At 59.4% G+C, this 17,510-nt stretch overlaps 1 protein-coding gene across 2 annotated transcripts in view; it reads right to left on the bottom strand.

Annotated features, from left to right (window-relative positions):
• The window catches only part of TMPRSS4 (transmembrane serine protease 4), a 37,663-nt gene extending 21,676 nt beyond the window's left edge, over positions 1-15,987 (bottom strand). For both annotated transcript variants that reach the window (XM_070426153.1, XM_070426154.1), the window contains exons 1-2: positions 15,783-15,987; positions 856-970 (exon numbers count right to left, since the gene is read on the bottom strand). In XM_070426153.1, coding sequence (XP_070282254.1) covers positions 856-970; positions 15,783-15,785 — 118 coding nt within the window. In that variant the 5' untranslated portion in view covers positions 15,786-15,987. The remainder of the gene's footprint in view (positions 1-855; positions 971-15,782) is intronic.
• Between the last annotated feature and the right edge of the window lie 1,523 nt (positions 15,988-17,510).

The following is a 17,510-nucleotide window of genomic DNA, read 5'->3' as shown; positions in this document are numbered from 1 at the left end:
CGAAATAAAAACGCTGCAGAGTGAGTGAGGTTGGTCATTTCCTTATTGGCCACGGAGTTGCTCTGCTCACTTGCTTTGCTGATCCAGTGGGCGATCGGGAGCGGGTATCGGTGGTTTAAGAAAACGGAAGGGGAGCCCGGCCGGCGTGGCTCAGTGGTTGAGCGTTGACCTATGAGCCAGGTCACAGTTTGATTCCCAGTCAGGGCACATGCCCAGGTTTCCGGCTTGATCACCAGTTGCAGGTGTGCAGGAGGCAGCCAGTCAATGATTCTCTCTCACTGGTGTTTCTACCTCCCTCTTTCCCTTCTTCTCTGAAATCATTAAAAATATATTTAAAAAGGAAAGAAAATGGACTGGGAGAAGAAATGCCCCTTAAACTTGGGAACACTGTCTGTTCACCCAGTTTTCTCCTGTTCCACCTGTGAAAGTGCGTGTAGCCGGCGTGTCCCCTGGCAGCCTGGCCAGAATGTGGACTCCCCAGGACAGGGCCTCGGCTGCCTGATGGCCACTGTGGCCCGGGGTCCAGCCCAGAGCCCACACGTGGCAGGCGCTGGCGTTGGAGGAGGGAGAGAACGAGTCATGGAAGCAAGGAGAGGAGGAATCCCTGCTCTCGGGGCTTCAGGTTTGCTGGTCCTTCCCCCAGACGCCAGGCCTTCCCCTTCTGGAATGAATCCTGCTCTCCCCGTTGTTTCGTACGTGTTTGCTGCACCGTGGATGGAGGGGGGAGGGTGTTTCCCACAGCATTTAGCCCTGGATGGAGGTAGTGAGGGCCACGCGAGAGAGGTTCGCACCTGCCCGGGACCGGATTGAAACTCAGAACCCGAGGAGACAAAGGAAAGCCAGACCCAAGCTTACCGAGGGGCCGGTCGCTGTTCACCGGCCGATCACTGTTCAGGGGCTGATCACTGTTCAGGGGCTGATCCCTGTTCAGGGGCCGATCACCATTCAGGGGCCGATCACTGTCGGGATCCTGAAATTGAAGGACAACACGCAGTGAGCTGAGGGACAAACCTCTCGTGTTGGGGCTGACAGGCCCGGGGAGGCGCTGGGTTCTCGCCCGTGTTCCCTTCTCCTGCGGAAGCGAAGCGGAGGGTCTCTGTGACATCCAACTACTTGGTTCAGAAAATGAAATTTAGTTTTCACCCATGCGACCTGGTGCAACCCGTTTCCTTATCGGGGTGAGCAGTTGCCAGAGTAGAGATGGCTGGTTGCTGCCTTGTTGTGTGTGCTGCCGAGTTTCTTGAGACGATTCTGTCTGCTGCGTCCGTCACTGTCCGTTTTCACAGGTGTGATTCTGCAAACACTTAACAGTCCTCCACACAGGGGCACGCCATGGCCAGTAAGTCCCAAAGGCGCTCAACATGCAAATTCAAACCACAAGGAAATATCTCTACACCGACACTAGAATGGCTAAAATTAAAAAGCCTGACAGCCCTGGCTGGTGTGGCTAAGTGGACAGGGCACTGGCCTGTGGATTAAAGGGTCCTGGGATCAATTCCAGTCAAGGACAGGTACCTCAGTTGCAGGCTCCTCCCCGGCCCTGGCCTGGTTGAGGTGCGTTCAGGAGGCAACCGATCAATGTGTTTCTCCTACATCGATGTTTCTTTCGGTCTTTCCCTCTCTCTTCCACTCTCCCTAAAAATCAATGGGAAAATATCCTGGGGTGAGGATTAAAAAAACAAAAATCCTGAGAATACCAAGTCGATGAGGATGTGGAGCAACTGGAATTCTTAGACATTGTTGGTGGGAGTACAAATACTTTGGAGAATAGTGTGGCTGAACCTACCAAAGCTAACCCTGTGATGACTCTATGGGGCCATGACCTGGCAACTATAGCAAGAGAAACAGGAGCATATACCTAGCGCAAAGCCAGCGCACGAATGCTGTGGTAGCTTCACTCACAATAGCTAAACACTGGAAAAACCCACACATCAATCCCTGGGGGAGGAGATCGATCATTATGGTCTGTTCACCTAACGGAACAAGTCCAAGTGGACAAGCACTAATGCTAAGTGCAATGAGGCCTGCATGGATCTCAGACACAATGAAGGAAAGAAACTATACACAGAAGAGCATTCTCCGTCTGACTTCACTCAGATCCGTGGGAAAGGCAAATGGTGCGCAGTGATAGAGATCAGGACAGTGCTCACCGCTGGGGAGAGGGGAGGGGCTGCAAGGAGCCTGGAGGAGCTGTTTGTAATGTTGGAAACTTACAGGTCTTAATCGAAGTGCCGGCTGCATGGGGCGGGTATAGGTAAACACTCATTGAGTGGTATCACCGGTTTGAATACTTTACTGCATTGGATGTTACTCCTCATAAAACAAGCAGACAAACAAGAACACGGAACTCCCACAGCACCTCAGGGTGCAGTCCTAGGGCCCCATTGACACACGTGCACAGATGCATGCAAGGCTCTGTGTTGCACTTAGTCACATGGCTTCCTGTGCGGGCTCGGCACATACGGCCACACGGGCACACACGGAAGGAGCCATGCACAAGGCACATGCTACGCTTTCTGCCAGGCGAAGGGCAAGGGAGAGGGCGTTGCCAGTGTGCACACTCCCTGAAACCTGCCCTGGCTCTTGTGCCTTCCAGAGCCTCCGTTGTCTCTCCCCTCTCCAGGTCGGGCCCAGGATTGGGCCCAGGGCTGGGACCGCACAGGCTGGGTCCCAGCAGCTCCTAATGCGAGGTCTCCGGTCGGGGACCTGCGGGTGCTGTGTTGAGGGTCTGGCTGCACCAGCGGTGAGGGGAGAAACCGCGGGACCCTAGACGTTGCTGGCAGGGAATGTTCCCGTCCCACCTGGGAGGGAGAGTGTGTCTCCTCGCCCCTGTGCGTGCCCCAGGTCAGAGATGGGGAGGCCCTGGGTGCTGCCTGCTCCCATGGCTGACCACGGCAGACAGTCACTGGAAGAAGGAGCTTCCTTTCTTTATAAATATGTTTTTATTGATTTCAGAGAGGAAGAGGGAGGGAGAGAGAGAGACAGAAACATCAACCATAAGAGAGAATCATGGATCGGCTGCCTACTGCACGGCCCCCACTGGGGATGGAGCCCACAACCCGGGCATGTCCCTGACCAGGAATCAAACCCTGACCTCCTAGTTCATAGGTCCATGCTTAACCACTAAGCCACGCTGGCGGCGAAGGAGCTTCCTTTAAAAACTGTAGTCTGCTGAGGGAATGCCTGGCTTGCCCTCTGGTGACACCAGGCCCCGGGCGGCCGGGGTCATAGCAGACAGCCAGGCCCTCGAGTCTGCAGGCCGCGTTGTCACCCAGCGCTGCCTCCCTGAACTGTGAGCCTTGGGGAGGGCGCTTCACCGCCCTGAGCGTCAGCATTGCCCTCTGTAACGCGGGGAAACACCCGACTTCCGAGGGCCGCAGCGAGGATGAGCTGAGACGCCTGGTGGGAGTGCTGGCTGGACACGGAGGCCCCGCCCTGTGCCCTGCCACCCTGTGCCCGTTCGTGCAGGACTTCATCACTCACCCTCCGCTGGCATCTGCTTCTCTCCTCTCTCTCTCTCTCTCTCTCTCTCTCTCGTTAATCCTCACCCGAGGATATTTTCCCATTGATTTTTAGAGAAAGGGGAGGAGAGACAGAGAAACATCGATGTGAGAGAAACATCAATTGGTTGCCTCCTGCATGCACTCCGACCAGGGCCCGGGAACCTGCAACTGACATACGTGTCCTTGACCAGAATTGAACCCGGGACCCTTCAGTCCATGGGCCAACGTTCTATCCACTGAGCCACACCAGCCAGGGCTGGGGTTCCTCTTTCTTACGGCCTTCGTGTCCTCAGGGTTTTGCATTAGCTTATTCTTAGCAAAGACCCAAGAAATGCCTGCTGGATGGAGCTGAACTCAGGCCTCTGCACTGTGGTTCATTTCCAGACATTTCCCTCCATCACCAGGGCTGGACAGGGTCAGTTTCCACAATAAAGATGGAGTGAACCGGCGCTCTGCCTTGCTGTGGCTAAGAGTCAGGTGACAATAATGACGACGGTGATAGGCACACACATGGCACATGACAAAGTCCTCTGTCTGAGTCCAATTTAAGGGTGAATAGGATTGACCCTAATTGTCTGATAACCAGTATGTGTAGCACGAAATAATTACTAACCAAACCAATACTTACTGAGTGTCTCTGTTATATCAGGAGCTGGTCTAGGAGCTATGGGTCAAAGACAAATGAGAAGTAAGTGCAGCGGGGTGGGAGAAGGGCCCAGACAAGCAGGTGGGGTCCTGCCCTCCCCTCAGGAGAGGCGGGGATGGGGGTGGATGGGAGAAGCAGGGAGGAGGACCACGGATACAGCAGAAAAGGTCAGAGAGTGACGGGCGTTGTGCTGAGAGTAAAGCCAGTGAGGAGACAGTGGCTGGATGGGGAGTTAGAGTGGGAGGCTGAGGGGAGGGGCCGGGGGTTAGGGCGGGCTGCTGGCTGAGGCTTGAATGACATGAAGTAGCCAGGCAGGCAGGTGGGCAGCAGGCCACACAGATACAGCAGAAAAGCGAGAGGCCCACATGGCTGGGGACAGAGCAGGGAGGCGGAGGCTGGGTAGATGAAGGCACAGGCCTCGCCCGTGGATTGGAGGCTCTTGGGGTTCAGTGAGCAGGTGAGAGGGTACTGGCTGAGAGGTAGGACAGGAGGGGCAGGCTGGAGGGGTGGCATGGACACCCATTTAGTGGCCCTTCCCCAGGCAATGCATTCCTTTCCACTGAGTCTGCACATGCAAGCCCGCCTTAGTGGGAGTAGGTAGGGCAAGTCCCTTTTGTTTATTATTAATTCAACAAATATTGACCGTAAGGCTTTGATGGGCCTGGAATGTGCTAGAAGCTGAGACACAGGGAATGAAGACGCTCACACTCCGCATTTTCTGGACCTTGAGTTGCTCGTCTTGGACCTGCAGGGACCTCAGCCCGTGACTCATGTTTCAGGTGCTCCGCACTGAACAGAGGTCGTGCGGACAAGGGTCTCGCCCTTTTGAAAGCAAGACAGAAAGAGAAACGAATAAACTAAATAAAGACCGTAGGCGAGAAAGAGAGGGACCGTGTTCTCAGGGTATTGACTGCGTCCCGGGGTCCCCTGCAACCCCCGGCACACAGCTGGTATTTAATAAATATGTGTGGAAGGACGCAGTCCCGGGCCAGCCTTGAGAACACTGACTGTGTCATATTCAACCAGAGGGATATTAAGCTGCAGTCAAAACAGATGGAGTCTGGCGCCACCAAATAACAGAGATGGTGTTAGCAGAGCAGTGTCAGAGGAGAGAGTACTAGTAAGTCCCCAAATATCACACAGAACGCAGGCCCTCTTTCATAAAGAAGCAAGGAGATGTGGCCATGGACTGGGGATGCTGCTGACTTTGGCACCGCCCCCGGCCTATCAAAGACCTGCCGAGTTGCCCAGCGGCGTGGCTCAGTGGTTGAGTGCTGACCTATGAACCAGGAGGTCACGGTTCCATTCGGGTTGGGGCACATGCCCGGGTTGCGGGCTCGATCCCCAGTGGGGGGGTGGGGGGGGTGCAGGAGGCAGACGATCAATGTTCTCTCTCAGCATTGATGTTTCTCTCTCTCTCTCCCGTCCTCTCTAAAGTCAATAAAAACATATATTAAAAAAAAGACCTTTGAATCATTAAAGCAGAGACTTGCCCACCTGCCTCAGCAGAAGGGTGTCACGATCAGACGTAGATATTGCTAAGTCCTAGCTTTTGCCTTGGGTGGCGGGATGTGGAGGCTTATTCCTTCTTAAAACCATCGACCACCTGGTGAGTGACACCAGGCTCTGCATGGACCAATGTGAAGGAGCGAGGATTCTGACGCCCTCGGCGCCAAGTGTCTGAGGGTCAGAGACAACGCAAAGCACCTGCCCGGACACGCGGAGGGGCCCGAGGAGCCAACTCTGGCTCTGCCCCCGCTCTGCCCCCGCTCTGCCCCCCTCTGTCTCTGGCTCTGCCCCTGCTCTGCCCCCCTCTGTCTCCGGCTCTGCCCCCGCTCTGCCCCTGCTCTGCCCCCCTCTGTCTCCGGCTCTGCCCCCGCACTGCCCCTGCTCTGCCCCCCTCTGTCTCTGGCTCTGCCCCTGCTCTGCCCCCCTCTGTCTCCGGCTCTGCCCCCGCTCTGCCCCTGCTCTGCCCCCCTCTGTCTCTGGCTCTGCCCCCGCTCTGCCCCTGCTCTGCCCCCCTCTGTCTCCGGCTCTGCCCCTGCTCTGCCCCTGCTCTGCCCCCCTCTGTCTCTGGCTCTGCCCCCGCTCTGCCCCTGCTCTGCCCCCCTCTGTCTCTGGCTCTGCCCCCGCTCTGCCTCTGCTGCTGCTGCTGGCCTTTCTGGAAGCCTCTCTGGCAAACTTCCTGGGCACAGAGGTCAGAGGTGATGGGCTGCTGGGAAGAGGGGTTGCTGAAGGTCATGGGTGTTGGGGATGATGGGCAGGGAAAGGCGGGTGCACGTTAGGCCTCTGCATGCAGGGGGGTCCACAGTGCCAGGGGCTTTCCTGAGCAGGACGGAGATGGGGACCCAGCACATCGCATGGCCTCCGCCCAGTCAGTCCCGAGCTGGGGAAGGAGCGGACGGGCTGAGCGAGGTGGGTGCAGGTAGGACGCAGGGATCTGTCCGGGCCGCTGCACTGCGGTGAGGCCCTGCCCTGATCACAGGACGCAGAGCCGAAAGGGTCCCTGGGGACCACCCCCAGAGGAAACAGGCCGGACGGGACATGTCTGGCCCTGGAGTTGATGGGCTGAGAGCCCACCAGAGGCCAACGGTGTCACTTCTGCTTTGCCGGAGGTGTCTGTTTATCCCCAGCTTGGCCCAGCCCCTGGCCACACAGCCCGGGCAGGCTGGCCTTTTGCTCTGTGCTGGGCTGCGGGCGGGGCGGGCCTGTGCGCCCTGCTGATTCAGTGCTGCAGGCCCTGACGCACAGATCCCGCCCAACCTGGGTTCCACGAGGGCTGGCCTGGGAAGAAGGCTCAGATCCCAGAGCCCAGGAGGGCCGGGGCCGGGGAGCTGGGCGGGAGGCTTCGAGGGGACCTGGCAGGGGTCAGGATGCCTGGAAACACCTGCCGGCTGCCGGTTGGTCAGAGGGTCACCTGGCCTGCTCCTCGGTTGGTTACTGGTGGCGGCAGGACATTCATCCAAGACCCAGATGCGGAGGCAGAACATTAGCCACAGCAGCCGGGCCGGGTGCATGGTGTGCAGTGTCTTCCATCAATGCTATCACAGCCGAGCCTCAGAACAGCCCCGAGGGATGAGCTCCGATTCCCGGAGAGGACACCACGGCTCCTGCCGATGAGGGGGCTCCTGTGGCCCCAGCGCGAGGAGTGACGGGTCCAGCCCCTGGGCCAGGCCCTTGGACCCGTGGGCTGCTGTTTGCATCTCCCACCCTTTCAGGACCCTGCGTGGGTGTCACTGGCCGGTGCTGGGCCTTTGGCTTCTTTACTGCCCGCAGTGCAGCCTGGTGGCATGTAGTGAGCGTGCCACAAACACGCAGAGGTTCCACCGGCTTCTCCAGCCCCTCCTCAGCTGAGGGCGCCCCCACCTCTGCTAGGTTCTGCTCTGGGGCGTCATCTTTGAACAGGGGCGAGAGGCCTGCCCTCTCCTGGCGCCTGGGGAAGCGCCTACTGAGTGCGTGGCACCCAGCAGGGTCTTTATTGAGACCGGCCGTCTCTCTGCTCTGCTGGTGGATGTGCACCCTGCTCCCCGCTTCTCTTACCAGCTACGCTCGGCCTCTGGGTGTCAGATCCCAGAGAAACTCTGCTGTCTCACCTTCCAGCTCAGAGATGCTGGATCCAGACACGTGGGCTGGGCTGGGCTGGGGGTGGGGGAGTTACTTTAAAAGGGGGGTGAGGATTACGTGTGCTGCAGAGAAGCCACAAAAACCCAGCCTGGGGAGTGTGCTTTTTTTTTTTTTATCTTGCCTTGTCTTCTGACTTGCTGGGCCGCCTTGGGCACAGCCCTCAACCTCTCTAACCTCAAGGTCCCGTAGGGTCAGGGTCCTTGGGAACTCTCTCTCGGATAAGAGTTCAGAACCCACAGTGGAGGGGTGTCCTCCACCAGGGGAACGATGGCACCATGACACACGAGGAGACCTAGAAGAGGCTCGCAGAGGCCACAGGAGCCGAGAGCCAGCTCCTCTGCCTGCTGCTCTGGCCAAGCAGCCTGCCCGGCCGTGTTCCCTCCCCTCACTGTAATGCCGCTCTGCATTCGTTTTCTGGATGGAGTTGGCAGGGGCAGAGCGGGGATGGTCGGGGTGTAGGAGAAGGCAGAGCGCAGGGGCACCTGGAGGGGCTTCTGGCCCTGGTTCTGGGGTAGATTCAGGCTCCCCTGGGGGCCAATGCCTTGCTCCCCACGTCTCCCAGGGAGAACCCAGGGCCAGGATGCTGCGTTGCTAGGTGATGGAATAAACAGGTCCTCTGGGCCCTGCAGGCAGCAGTGAGGTTGCCGAGGCAGGGACACAGTGGGGGGACCCAGGGGAGGGGGAGTAGGGGAAGTTCTGGGCGAGCAGAGGCTGCTCACAGGCAGCTCAGAGCAGAGCTTGGCCACTGGCCGCCTCGGGCTCCGGTGTTCTGGGGGCTGTCCTGAGGGCCTCACACTGCACTCTGACCCCTGACCCTGCATCCTACCCTGCCCCTCGGCCAGAGGCCCTGTCCTCACCCCCTGCCTCTTGGGTAAAGCAATTGGATCCCTTTGCCAGGCGGTAGCAAAACCCTCTCTCCTGGGCGCCTCAAGCAATGACAGGTAAGGTGAGGGGGCACAGGAGGCGGGCAGGGTTTCCCGGGGTGAGCCAGGCTGGGATGCCCAGCAGCGTCCAATCGCCCACTTCCCATCTCAGACGGGGTCAGGTACCCACTAGTACCCCACTGCCAGCTGCTGCCCAGCTGCCCTCGGCTCAGACTCGGCCTCTGTGTGCCAGCCTTGTCTTACCTCCAGGAAGGCCAGGGGAGAGGCGGGAGGTGTAACTGCCCCTCCGTCACCAATGGAGGAACTGAGGCACAGAGCCACTGTCCTCTCTGTCACCAAGTTGCATGTCAAGGCAGCGGAGGGGCGGGAGTGAGGCCAGTGCCTGTCGCCGAGGGGGCCAACCGGAGGAAGGCCCTTGGCTCCGGGTGCCGCTGTCACTGCGGCTCCAGGCCCTCCCAGTCCGCCCTCGGGCCGGCAGACAGCCCTCCTGTCCTCTGAGCTCCCAACAATTCCGCTCTGCTCAGTGGTCTTTCCTTCCGTCTCAGGGCAGCAGGTCAGCGGGTCTGAGGGGAAGGAGGGCGCCCCACTTTTGCACAGCCGAGGGCAATGCCTGGGCGTGGCCGAGGGGGACTCAGAGAGCAGCCAGGAGCCAGGACCCAGACGCAGGGACTCAGCCTCGTGGTAGGAAGGGCTGAGGAAGGGCGAGGGGCCTGAACGCTCGGCGGCTCTCGCGTGGCCGTTGACCTGAGCTGCCGTCCAGGAGGCGTCGATGCTCACGAAGGAATCCCACACGTGTGGACGGCCTCTGAAGCCCCGCTCCCTTTCCTGGCCCCGACTTGTCCTGTCCTCTGGTTTGAATGCTAAGGAGGTGGAGAGCGGGAGTGGGGGCGACCACGCGGGGAGGGGAGGCTCCGCTGGGGCCCCTGCTGGTCACAGGTCCTTTGCAGCCACGGGAGCCCCTGCTCGGTCGTTCCCTCTCTTGGTCTTTGGGTTTGAGGGTCTCAGCGGCGCCTGTGCCCCTTGCAAGCCACGGGCTCCCAGGCAAGTGACTTTGTTTTCCATCTCAGTCTCCTCATCTGTAAAATGGTCCACTTCAAAGATGGGGTGAGGATTGGCCCGGATGCTGCCGGAGTGCTCCTGGCTCGGGCTTGCCCTGTAGAGGGGTTTCGTCGGTGAAAGGTGGTTCCCTCAGCTGCAGTCAGCCGGGGGCTCGGGGAGCAGAGCCACAGCATCGGGGCCGCGGGCTGACTGTGCAGGGCGGCTGAGCGTTCTCCTTGTTCTGGCTGCTCCCGGGGCGCCCTGGGGGAGGGGGAGCTTGGCAGCTGCATCTCGGGTGAAGGTCTGTGTAGAGCACGGAGCAGGAGCCCCACGCGAGCTCTGGTGCTCCGAGTGGCTGTGTCTTGTTCTGAGTCCGTGTTTTCTTCTAAATCCTCCCATCCGACCACGCCAGGGCTGGTCCTCCTCGAACCCTGCCCACTGAGCTGGCTGTTGGGAACTTGGCCCAAGTTCCTCCTCTCTCCTCTGCTCACTGGACAGCAGGTGTTGGGTCCGAGCCCCTCTGCCTGGGGCTGGACCTTCTAGGATGCCGGGTCTCAGATGGAGAAGCCATGAGAGGCTGTGGGTGTATAAGGATGAGTCCTTATTGCAGAAGCTAGTGGCCATCAGACAGAACAGTCCCCGCAGCCAAGTCCACCCAGGCAGGCAGCGGACACTGGCTGGTGAGCATAGGTCTTCCCCATGAAGCAGCATCTGTCCCTGCACCCACAGCTTCAGCTGAGCAGCCGCATGCTGCCTCCTAGACTCACCGCCTCACGTCATAGCCGCACCTGAGCTCCGGCTCAGCAGCTTCTCCATCTCTCCATCCCAGCTGCTCTGTCCAGCAGACTTCTTCTCCCTCCATCCCAGCTGCTCTGTCCAGCAGACTTCTTCTCCCTCCATCCCAGCTGCTCTCTCCAGCAGACTTCTTCTCCCTCCATCCCAGCTGCTCTCTCCAGCAGACTTCTCCCTCCATCCCACCTGCTCTGTCCAGCAGACTTCTTCTCCCTCCATCCCAGCTGCTCTGTCCAGCAGACTTCTTCTCCCTCCATCCCAGCTGCTCTCTCCAGCAGACTTCTTCTCCCTCCATCCCAGCTGCTCTCTCCAGCAGACTTCTTCCTCCATCCCAGCTGCTCTCTCCAGCAGACTTCTCCCTCCATCCCACCTGCTCTGTCCAGCAGACTTCTTCTCCCTCCATCCCAGCTGCTCTCTCCAGCAGACTTCTTCTCCCTCCATCCCAGCTGCTCTCTCCAGCAGACTTCTTCTCCCTCCATCCCAGCTGCTCTGTCCAGCAGACTTCTCCCTCCATCCCACCTGCTCTGTCCAGCAGACTTCTTCTCCCTCCATCCCAGCTGCTCTCTCCAGCAGACTTCTTCTCCCTCCATCCCAGCTGCTCTCTCCAGCAGACTTCTTCCTCCATCCCAGCTGCTCTCTCCAGCAGACTTCTCCCTCCATCCCAGCTGCTCTGTCCAGCAGACTTCTCCCTCCATCCCAGCTGCTCTCTCCAGCAGACTTCTTCTCCCTCCATCCCATCTGCTCTCTCTAGCAGACTTCTCCCTCCATCCCAGCTGCTCTCTCCATTCTCCAGCAGACTTCTTCTCCCTCCATCCCAGCTGCTCTGTCCAGCTGACTTCTCACTCCAGCCGACTAGCTGGTCAGTAACCTACTTTTACACCATTTAGACACCGAAGGCTTGGTGCCAACAGTGACATCAATCACACTGGCTACTGAAGGGCACAGTGTGCCGTGTGTCCTTGCACCCGCTCATGGTATCTTGGCCTGATGAGGATTCCCAGGCTCAGAGTCCTTGGACATCCGTTTAGGCACATGCCCAGCGCGGCCTGTGGCCATCCTGGTGTGTTGATAACAAGGCCTCTGTGCTCCCACCGGCCTTGGCTATCCGGGGACCTGGAGTGGTTCCCACAGTCTGCGTGGCCCATCTCCCCTTGGAGCCGAGTGTGGACCCCGAAGCAGCATCTTGGGCAGGTGGCCCGGGGGCCTCCCCGCTCTCCGCAGCTCCGTACCACTTTCCTGGCTCCGTGAAGGTGTCCTCCTGGGAGCAGCCCTTTGCCAGGGAGGCGGGATTTTACTGAAAGTGGGTGGAGCCTAGGCCTCAAGCAACTTAACCACCCGGAGCCCCAGTGTCATGAGAAAGAGGGAAAGGGAGACTCTAGAAGGCCTGCGCTCAGTGACGCCAGTGTGCTCACAGAGGGCCCAGCACACTGCCGGGCGCGCAGTAAGAACACAGTACATGCTGGTGATCACAACAAAGATAAACAATGATGGTGCGTGTCCTGGCCGGTGGCCCAGTGGGTTGGTGCGTCGTCCCATACACCAAAAGGTTTCGGTTTGATTCCCGGTCAGGATACATACCCAGTTTCGGGTTTGATCCCCGGTTGGGTGCGTACGGGAGGCAACCGATTGATGTTTCTCTCTCTCTGTCTCTCCTCTCTCTCTCAAAAAATCAATTATAAAAACATCCCCGGGTGATGATTAAAATAATAATAATAATACTTTATTCTAATAATAATACTTTATTCTTTCAGCCAGGCACTGTTCTGGGGGCTGAATATACAGCAGTAAACAAAAGTGGCAAAGTCTATTATTCTATTATTTTATTAACAATTAATAACACTATTAACACAGAACCTAGCAAGTGCCTGACATAGTAGATACGGAAAACTCACTAATTATGAATGGGGACGAGCCGGGGCCTCGCGTGGATGTGCTGGCGCTGAGTGGGTGGCAGCCGTGGTCTGGTCCACAGGCCGAGGGCCTGACTTCGGAGGGAAGCCGCGGACCGGACGTCCTGGGAGCGTGGCCCAGGGTGGAGGATGCAGTCCAGAGAGCAAAGACCTGCATTTGCTCAGGGGAGGGCCGGTTCCATGAGGAGGCAGAGAGGATGCTGGGAGCAGTGAGGAAGGGACAGAGGCCTGCTCCCCCCTCGCACAGAGAGGATTATTATTATTACTTTAAAAATATTTTTATTGATTTCAGAGAGGAAGGGAGAGGGAGAGAGAGAAACATCTATGATGAGAGAGAATCACTGATTGGCTGCCTCTTGCACGCCCCACACTGGGGATCGAGCCCGAAACCCGGGCCTGTGCCCTGACCGGGAATCAAACCGTTACCTCCTGGTTCATAGGTCGACACTCAACCAACCACTGAGCCATGCTGGTCGGGTGGGAAGATTATTTTAAGCAACAGGAGGTGTGTGGGTAGAAGCTGGATGGAGAAGGAGAGTTCCACAGACAAAGGCAAGGCCAGATGAGGCTCCATAGCGCCTGGGGTGGGTGGGGTGGGGTGGGGCCCCAGAGGCTGCTGCAGAGGGAGGGAGGCGGCGGGATTTGGGGGATCAAGGTGCTTGTGAACACTGCAGCTCTGGTGTCTTCTCCGTTTTCCACATGTTGGTTCTACTTAAATGCCGGTGGCGAAGGGGTCTGAGGCAGAAAGAGATTTGGGCCTCCCAGGCCCTTTCCTCGGGGCCTGCGCTGTGGAGGCCCTGCTGGCCGCCCGAGTGCAGCGGCCTCCCTCAGAGGGACTCGCTTCAGGCCTGACTTACTGACAATTCTCCCTTCAAATCCGTGTTTTACATTAAGGAGCTCGTGCTGTTCTGTTCCCTAAGCAGCCCTGGGTGTGAGACTTCACCTCTGTCTTCTCGATGGTCCAGGTTAATCGCGCTTGTCTTTGTCTGTGAGTGTCTCCTCGTTGGTGACCTTTTGTAGATGAGCGAGGGGTGCCATCTCCTGGCGGGCAGGTGCTGCCTTTCAGGCTCCGCCCGTGTCCACTTCATCATAACACCCATCAGCTTCCAGGTGAGGGAGTGCGGCCCCTGGTTTTTAGTGTCTATTTCAAGTTCCAGTTTCAAGTTCAGGACTCATGGTGACACGTCTTGGAGGAGAAGGAGGGCAAATGGAAGGCAGGCCCTTGGTGCTGGGGTCCCAGAGCTCGGAGTCCCGGCCCCGACTCCTCCTGCTGAGTGGCCCTCACCTGTGCACTGAGGACCCCGAGGTCTCAGAGTCGCGTGCGTCTCTGGGTGATTCTGGTTGTGAATGTCCTTCCCAAGGCCCTGGGCCTGTGGCAGCTGGTAAGGCAGGGACGGGAGGGCAGCCAGAGGGTGGGAGTGGCCGGCACGCAGCACTCTGCTCTGGGGGCTCACGGTGAGGCCCCCTGGGAGCTGCCGAGTCCCTGCAGGGACACGATCCCCTTGGGGACAGAGACGGTGCCCCGCCCTCTGCCAGCCTTCCCCGCCTCTGTTGCCGCTGGGCACACCCACATAAGAGGCTCAAGGGAGAACATTGTTAGGAAACAGCAACCACACCAGACTCTCAGGACTGACTCTGTCCTGGGAGGGGCTGTGGGGGAGGGAGGGCTGGGCCTGGGCATGAGCTGTCCCGCCTTTCCTGGCCTGGGAGCTACGCTGCCCTGGCCTCATTAGAGGAGAATGGGGGTAATTAGGCGCAGGTGGTTTTAAACTCGCTTGGGGCCAGAGGCTCCTGTCTCAGCCCGGATCCTGGCCACGCTGCTGCCTGGCCTTCGCTGCTGCCTGGCCTTCGGGGCCCGGCCTCCACCGTAGTGAGCCTGCCCACCCTCCCGCCCTTGTCCAGCAAAGCCCAGCCCCTTCCCTGAGTATCGGGCAAGGTGGCCAGGCTGCGGACCTGCCATTCACTTCCTGGAGCAACCCCTCACATTTGCACAGGCCTCAGGTTTGCAGAGCTGCTCACATGCATCCTTAGCCGCCCGCCGCCTCCATGAACCCGCGTGCGCCTGGGCGGTGCGGACGGTACTGCCCTTTCACAGAGAGCGGACAGAGTCCCGGAAGAGTCCAGTCTCAGCGGCACAGGGAGCTGCACACCCCTCTTAACTCACAGCTAGTGCTCTTGTCCTTGGCCTAGAAACTACCCCTCCCGCCGCCCCCAGGCTCCCCCAGGCACCTGGTTCCCTGGGGCAGCTCAGGTCGGTGCTGGTGCTGATTCCTCTGCACCGCGCCCCCCTACCCCCCCAGTCCGAGGCCCCGGGCTGCTCTGTGCACAGGCTGGGAGCTTGCGGGACAAGGCTGGATCGGCGGGGCCAGGCCCCCCCCTCCCCCAGCCTCCCCACCCTAGTGCTGGGCCGAAGCGGGGCAAGACTTCCCAGAGGATCCCCAGGGCGCGGCCGGGCCGAGTGCCTTGAGGGCCCTCAGTCACCTCTCTGCTGGACAGGAAGCTTCTGCTGCCCTGCCTGTCCCTTCCCTGCCCGCTCACCGCTCGCTGCCATGCTGGTTGCTGGGCACCTGCAGCATCTTGGCCACGATCGGAGAGGGCAGGTTCTCTGGGCCCCTCAGACCCACATTTACTCTCTCCCTGTGGCCGCTGTCTGGGGTCTGTTCTCTCTGCTTCAGGCAGCGGAGCAGCTCCAGTATTGGGAGGAGGAGGAGAGAGGGCAGGCAGAGGGAGAGGAAGAGGAACTGCCACAGAAGCCTTGGGGCTCCGAGGCAGCGCCACAGGTTTCTTTAAAAGGAAAAGGAGTCGTCTCTCCAGGGAGGTGGCAAAGGTCATGAGGTGTCAGAACAGCCCCTGGCTCTCGGGAAAGTGCCAGCCTCTTCCAGGTGGCCAGGAGACTCCAGCAAGGGAGCAGGTGGGCTCAGGACGGGGCCGTCAGGAAGGCAGCCTTGGCCGCCGTGTCTCAGCTTCCTCGGTGCAGGTGCAAGGACTGCTGGGAGGGAGGGAGACGGGCCGGTGGGTGCTGAGAGAGGTGAGGGCTGGAGGGTGGGGGCAAAGCAGTGTGACCTCTTTAAAATATATATTTAAATTGATTTCAGAGGGAAGGGAGAGGGAGAGAGAGATAGAAACCAATGATGAGAGAGAATCAATTGATCGCTGCCTCCTGCACACCCCACACTGGGGTTTGAGCCCACAACCCAGGCATGTGCCCTGACCAGGAACTGAACCGTGACCTCCTGGTTCATAGGTCGATGCTCAACCACTGAGCCACACCAGCCGGCCAGGGTGTTAGGGAATTCTCAGCGGATGACCTCTTAGGCTGCCTGAAGGGCTCTTTATAGGGAGCCCCACCCCCACCCCGTCTTCAGAGCAGGGCCCCCACACTCACCATGCTGGCTCTGAGATCTTGCTTTCTGTTAGGCCTGGAGCTGAGGTCAGCAACCAGAGTTGGGAGCAGGGCCTCCTGACTGGGGCCCCGGCTGGTCAGCAGGTCAGAGCCCCCGGAAGCTTTGGCAGGAGGAGGCCTAGGTGCCCGGCATCCCTCCCGCTCAGCGAGCTGCCCCTCCTGGCGCTGCTGTACCTGTAAGGAGTGAGGTGGGGTGTGGACGGGCGGGAAACAGCCCTTCAGGTGGAGTTGCCAAACTGGAATGATTGTACGTCTGTAACCTGACACCATCTGAGGGGCTGGAACAGCACCTGGAGCTGCTGCTGGGCCCTGGGCTTGAGAGCTGGGGACACACCTCCTTGTCGCAAAGTCTTCCCGCCCAAATGGCTTCCACCAGCCAACAGGCGAGGGCTGCCGGGTGCGAGAGGCACCCTCTCCTGGTGTGTGAGCTCTCACTCCTGTGGGTGCTTCTGCTCGGGGCTGGGGTAAGTGGGAGGAGTTTGGGGATTGGGATGACACCATTTATGCTCCGTGGGACGGATTGCTGCCCTCTCTTAGGATAGAAACACGGCCTGATGCATACTTTAAGCACAGGGCTCTCCTGCCACGTGCCCGCCAATATCCCCCGTGTGCCTGCAGTATCCCCCGTGTGACCACAGTATCCCCCGTGTGCCCTCAGTATCCCCCGTGTGCCCGCAGTATCCCCCGTGTGCCCTCAGTATTCCCCGTGTGCTCTCAGTATCCCCCGTGTGCCCTCAGTATCCCCCGTGTGCCAGCCAGTATCCCACAATGTGCCCGCAGTATCCCCCGTGTGCCCTCAGTATCCCCCGTGTGCCCGCAGTATCCCCCGTGTGCCCTCAGTATCCCCCGTGTGCCCTCAGTATCCCCGTGTGCCCGCAGTATCCCCCGTGTGCCCTCAGTATCCCACAATGTGCCCGCAGTATCCCCCGTGTGCCCTCAGTATCCCCTGTGTGCCCTCAGTATCCCACAATGTGCCCGCAGTATCCCCCGTGTGCCCTCAGTATCCCCCGTGTGCCCTCAGTATCCCCCGTGTGCCCTCAGTATCCCACAATGTGCCCGCAGTATCCCCCGTGTGCCCTCAGTATCCCCCGTGTGCCCTCAGTATCCCACAATGTGCCCGCAGTATCCCCTGTGTGCCCGCAGTATCCCCTGTGTGCCCTCAGTATCCCACAATGTGCCCGCAGTGTCCACTGTGTGTCCACAGTATCCCGCCGAGAGCGTCTTTCCTGCCTCAGGTACGTACCATTTCACATCACCGTGAGTGCCATGGCTCGGACCCGGGTCTCCCCTCCTCACAGGGTCTCTTCTGATTGGCATCCTGCTGTATGGTGAGGCCTGAGGGCCGGGACGGGGTGTGGGACCCCAGAGCCATGGAGCGAAGGACACTTGGGCAGCTGTGCTCTGACCTCTTGTGGCGAGGACACCGCATCCTAGAGGCGAAGCCAGGGTCCCACACGACAGTGACCCAGTGCCAGGCTCAGGGCCAGAGCTTCCTCCACTTCTCAGCCTGGGCCTGCCCTGGAGGTCAGCCCAGGTCAGACCTGGGTAGTGGCCCTGCCACTGAAAATGGGTCTATGCACCATCTCTAGTTCTCACAGCCACCCTCTGAGGAGGATTTGGTCCCATTGACAGCTGGGGAGATCGTGCTCCTGGCTCAGGGGGTGACTGGCCCACATCACACAGTGGGGCAGACCTGAGGTTTGCACGTGG

The sequence above is a fragment of the Myotis yumanensis genome, unplaced genomic scaffold, assembly GCF_028538775.1.
Source record: "Myotis yumanensis isolate MYYU_CA2020_CCGP unplaced genomic scaffold, mMyoYum1.0.hap1 SCAF_10, whole genome shotgun sequence".
Taxonomy (NCBI): domain Eukaryota; kingdom Metazoa; phylum Chordata; class Mammalia; order Chiroptera; family Vespertilionidae; genus Myotis; species Myotis yumanensis.
Note: the sequence above shows the minus strand (reverse complement) of the source record. Positions and strands in the feature narration are given on the sequence as shown.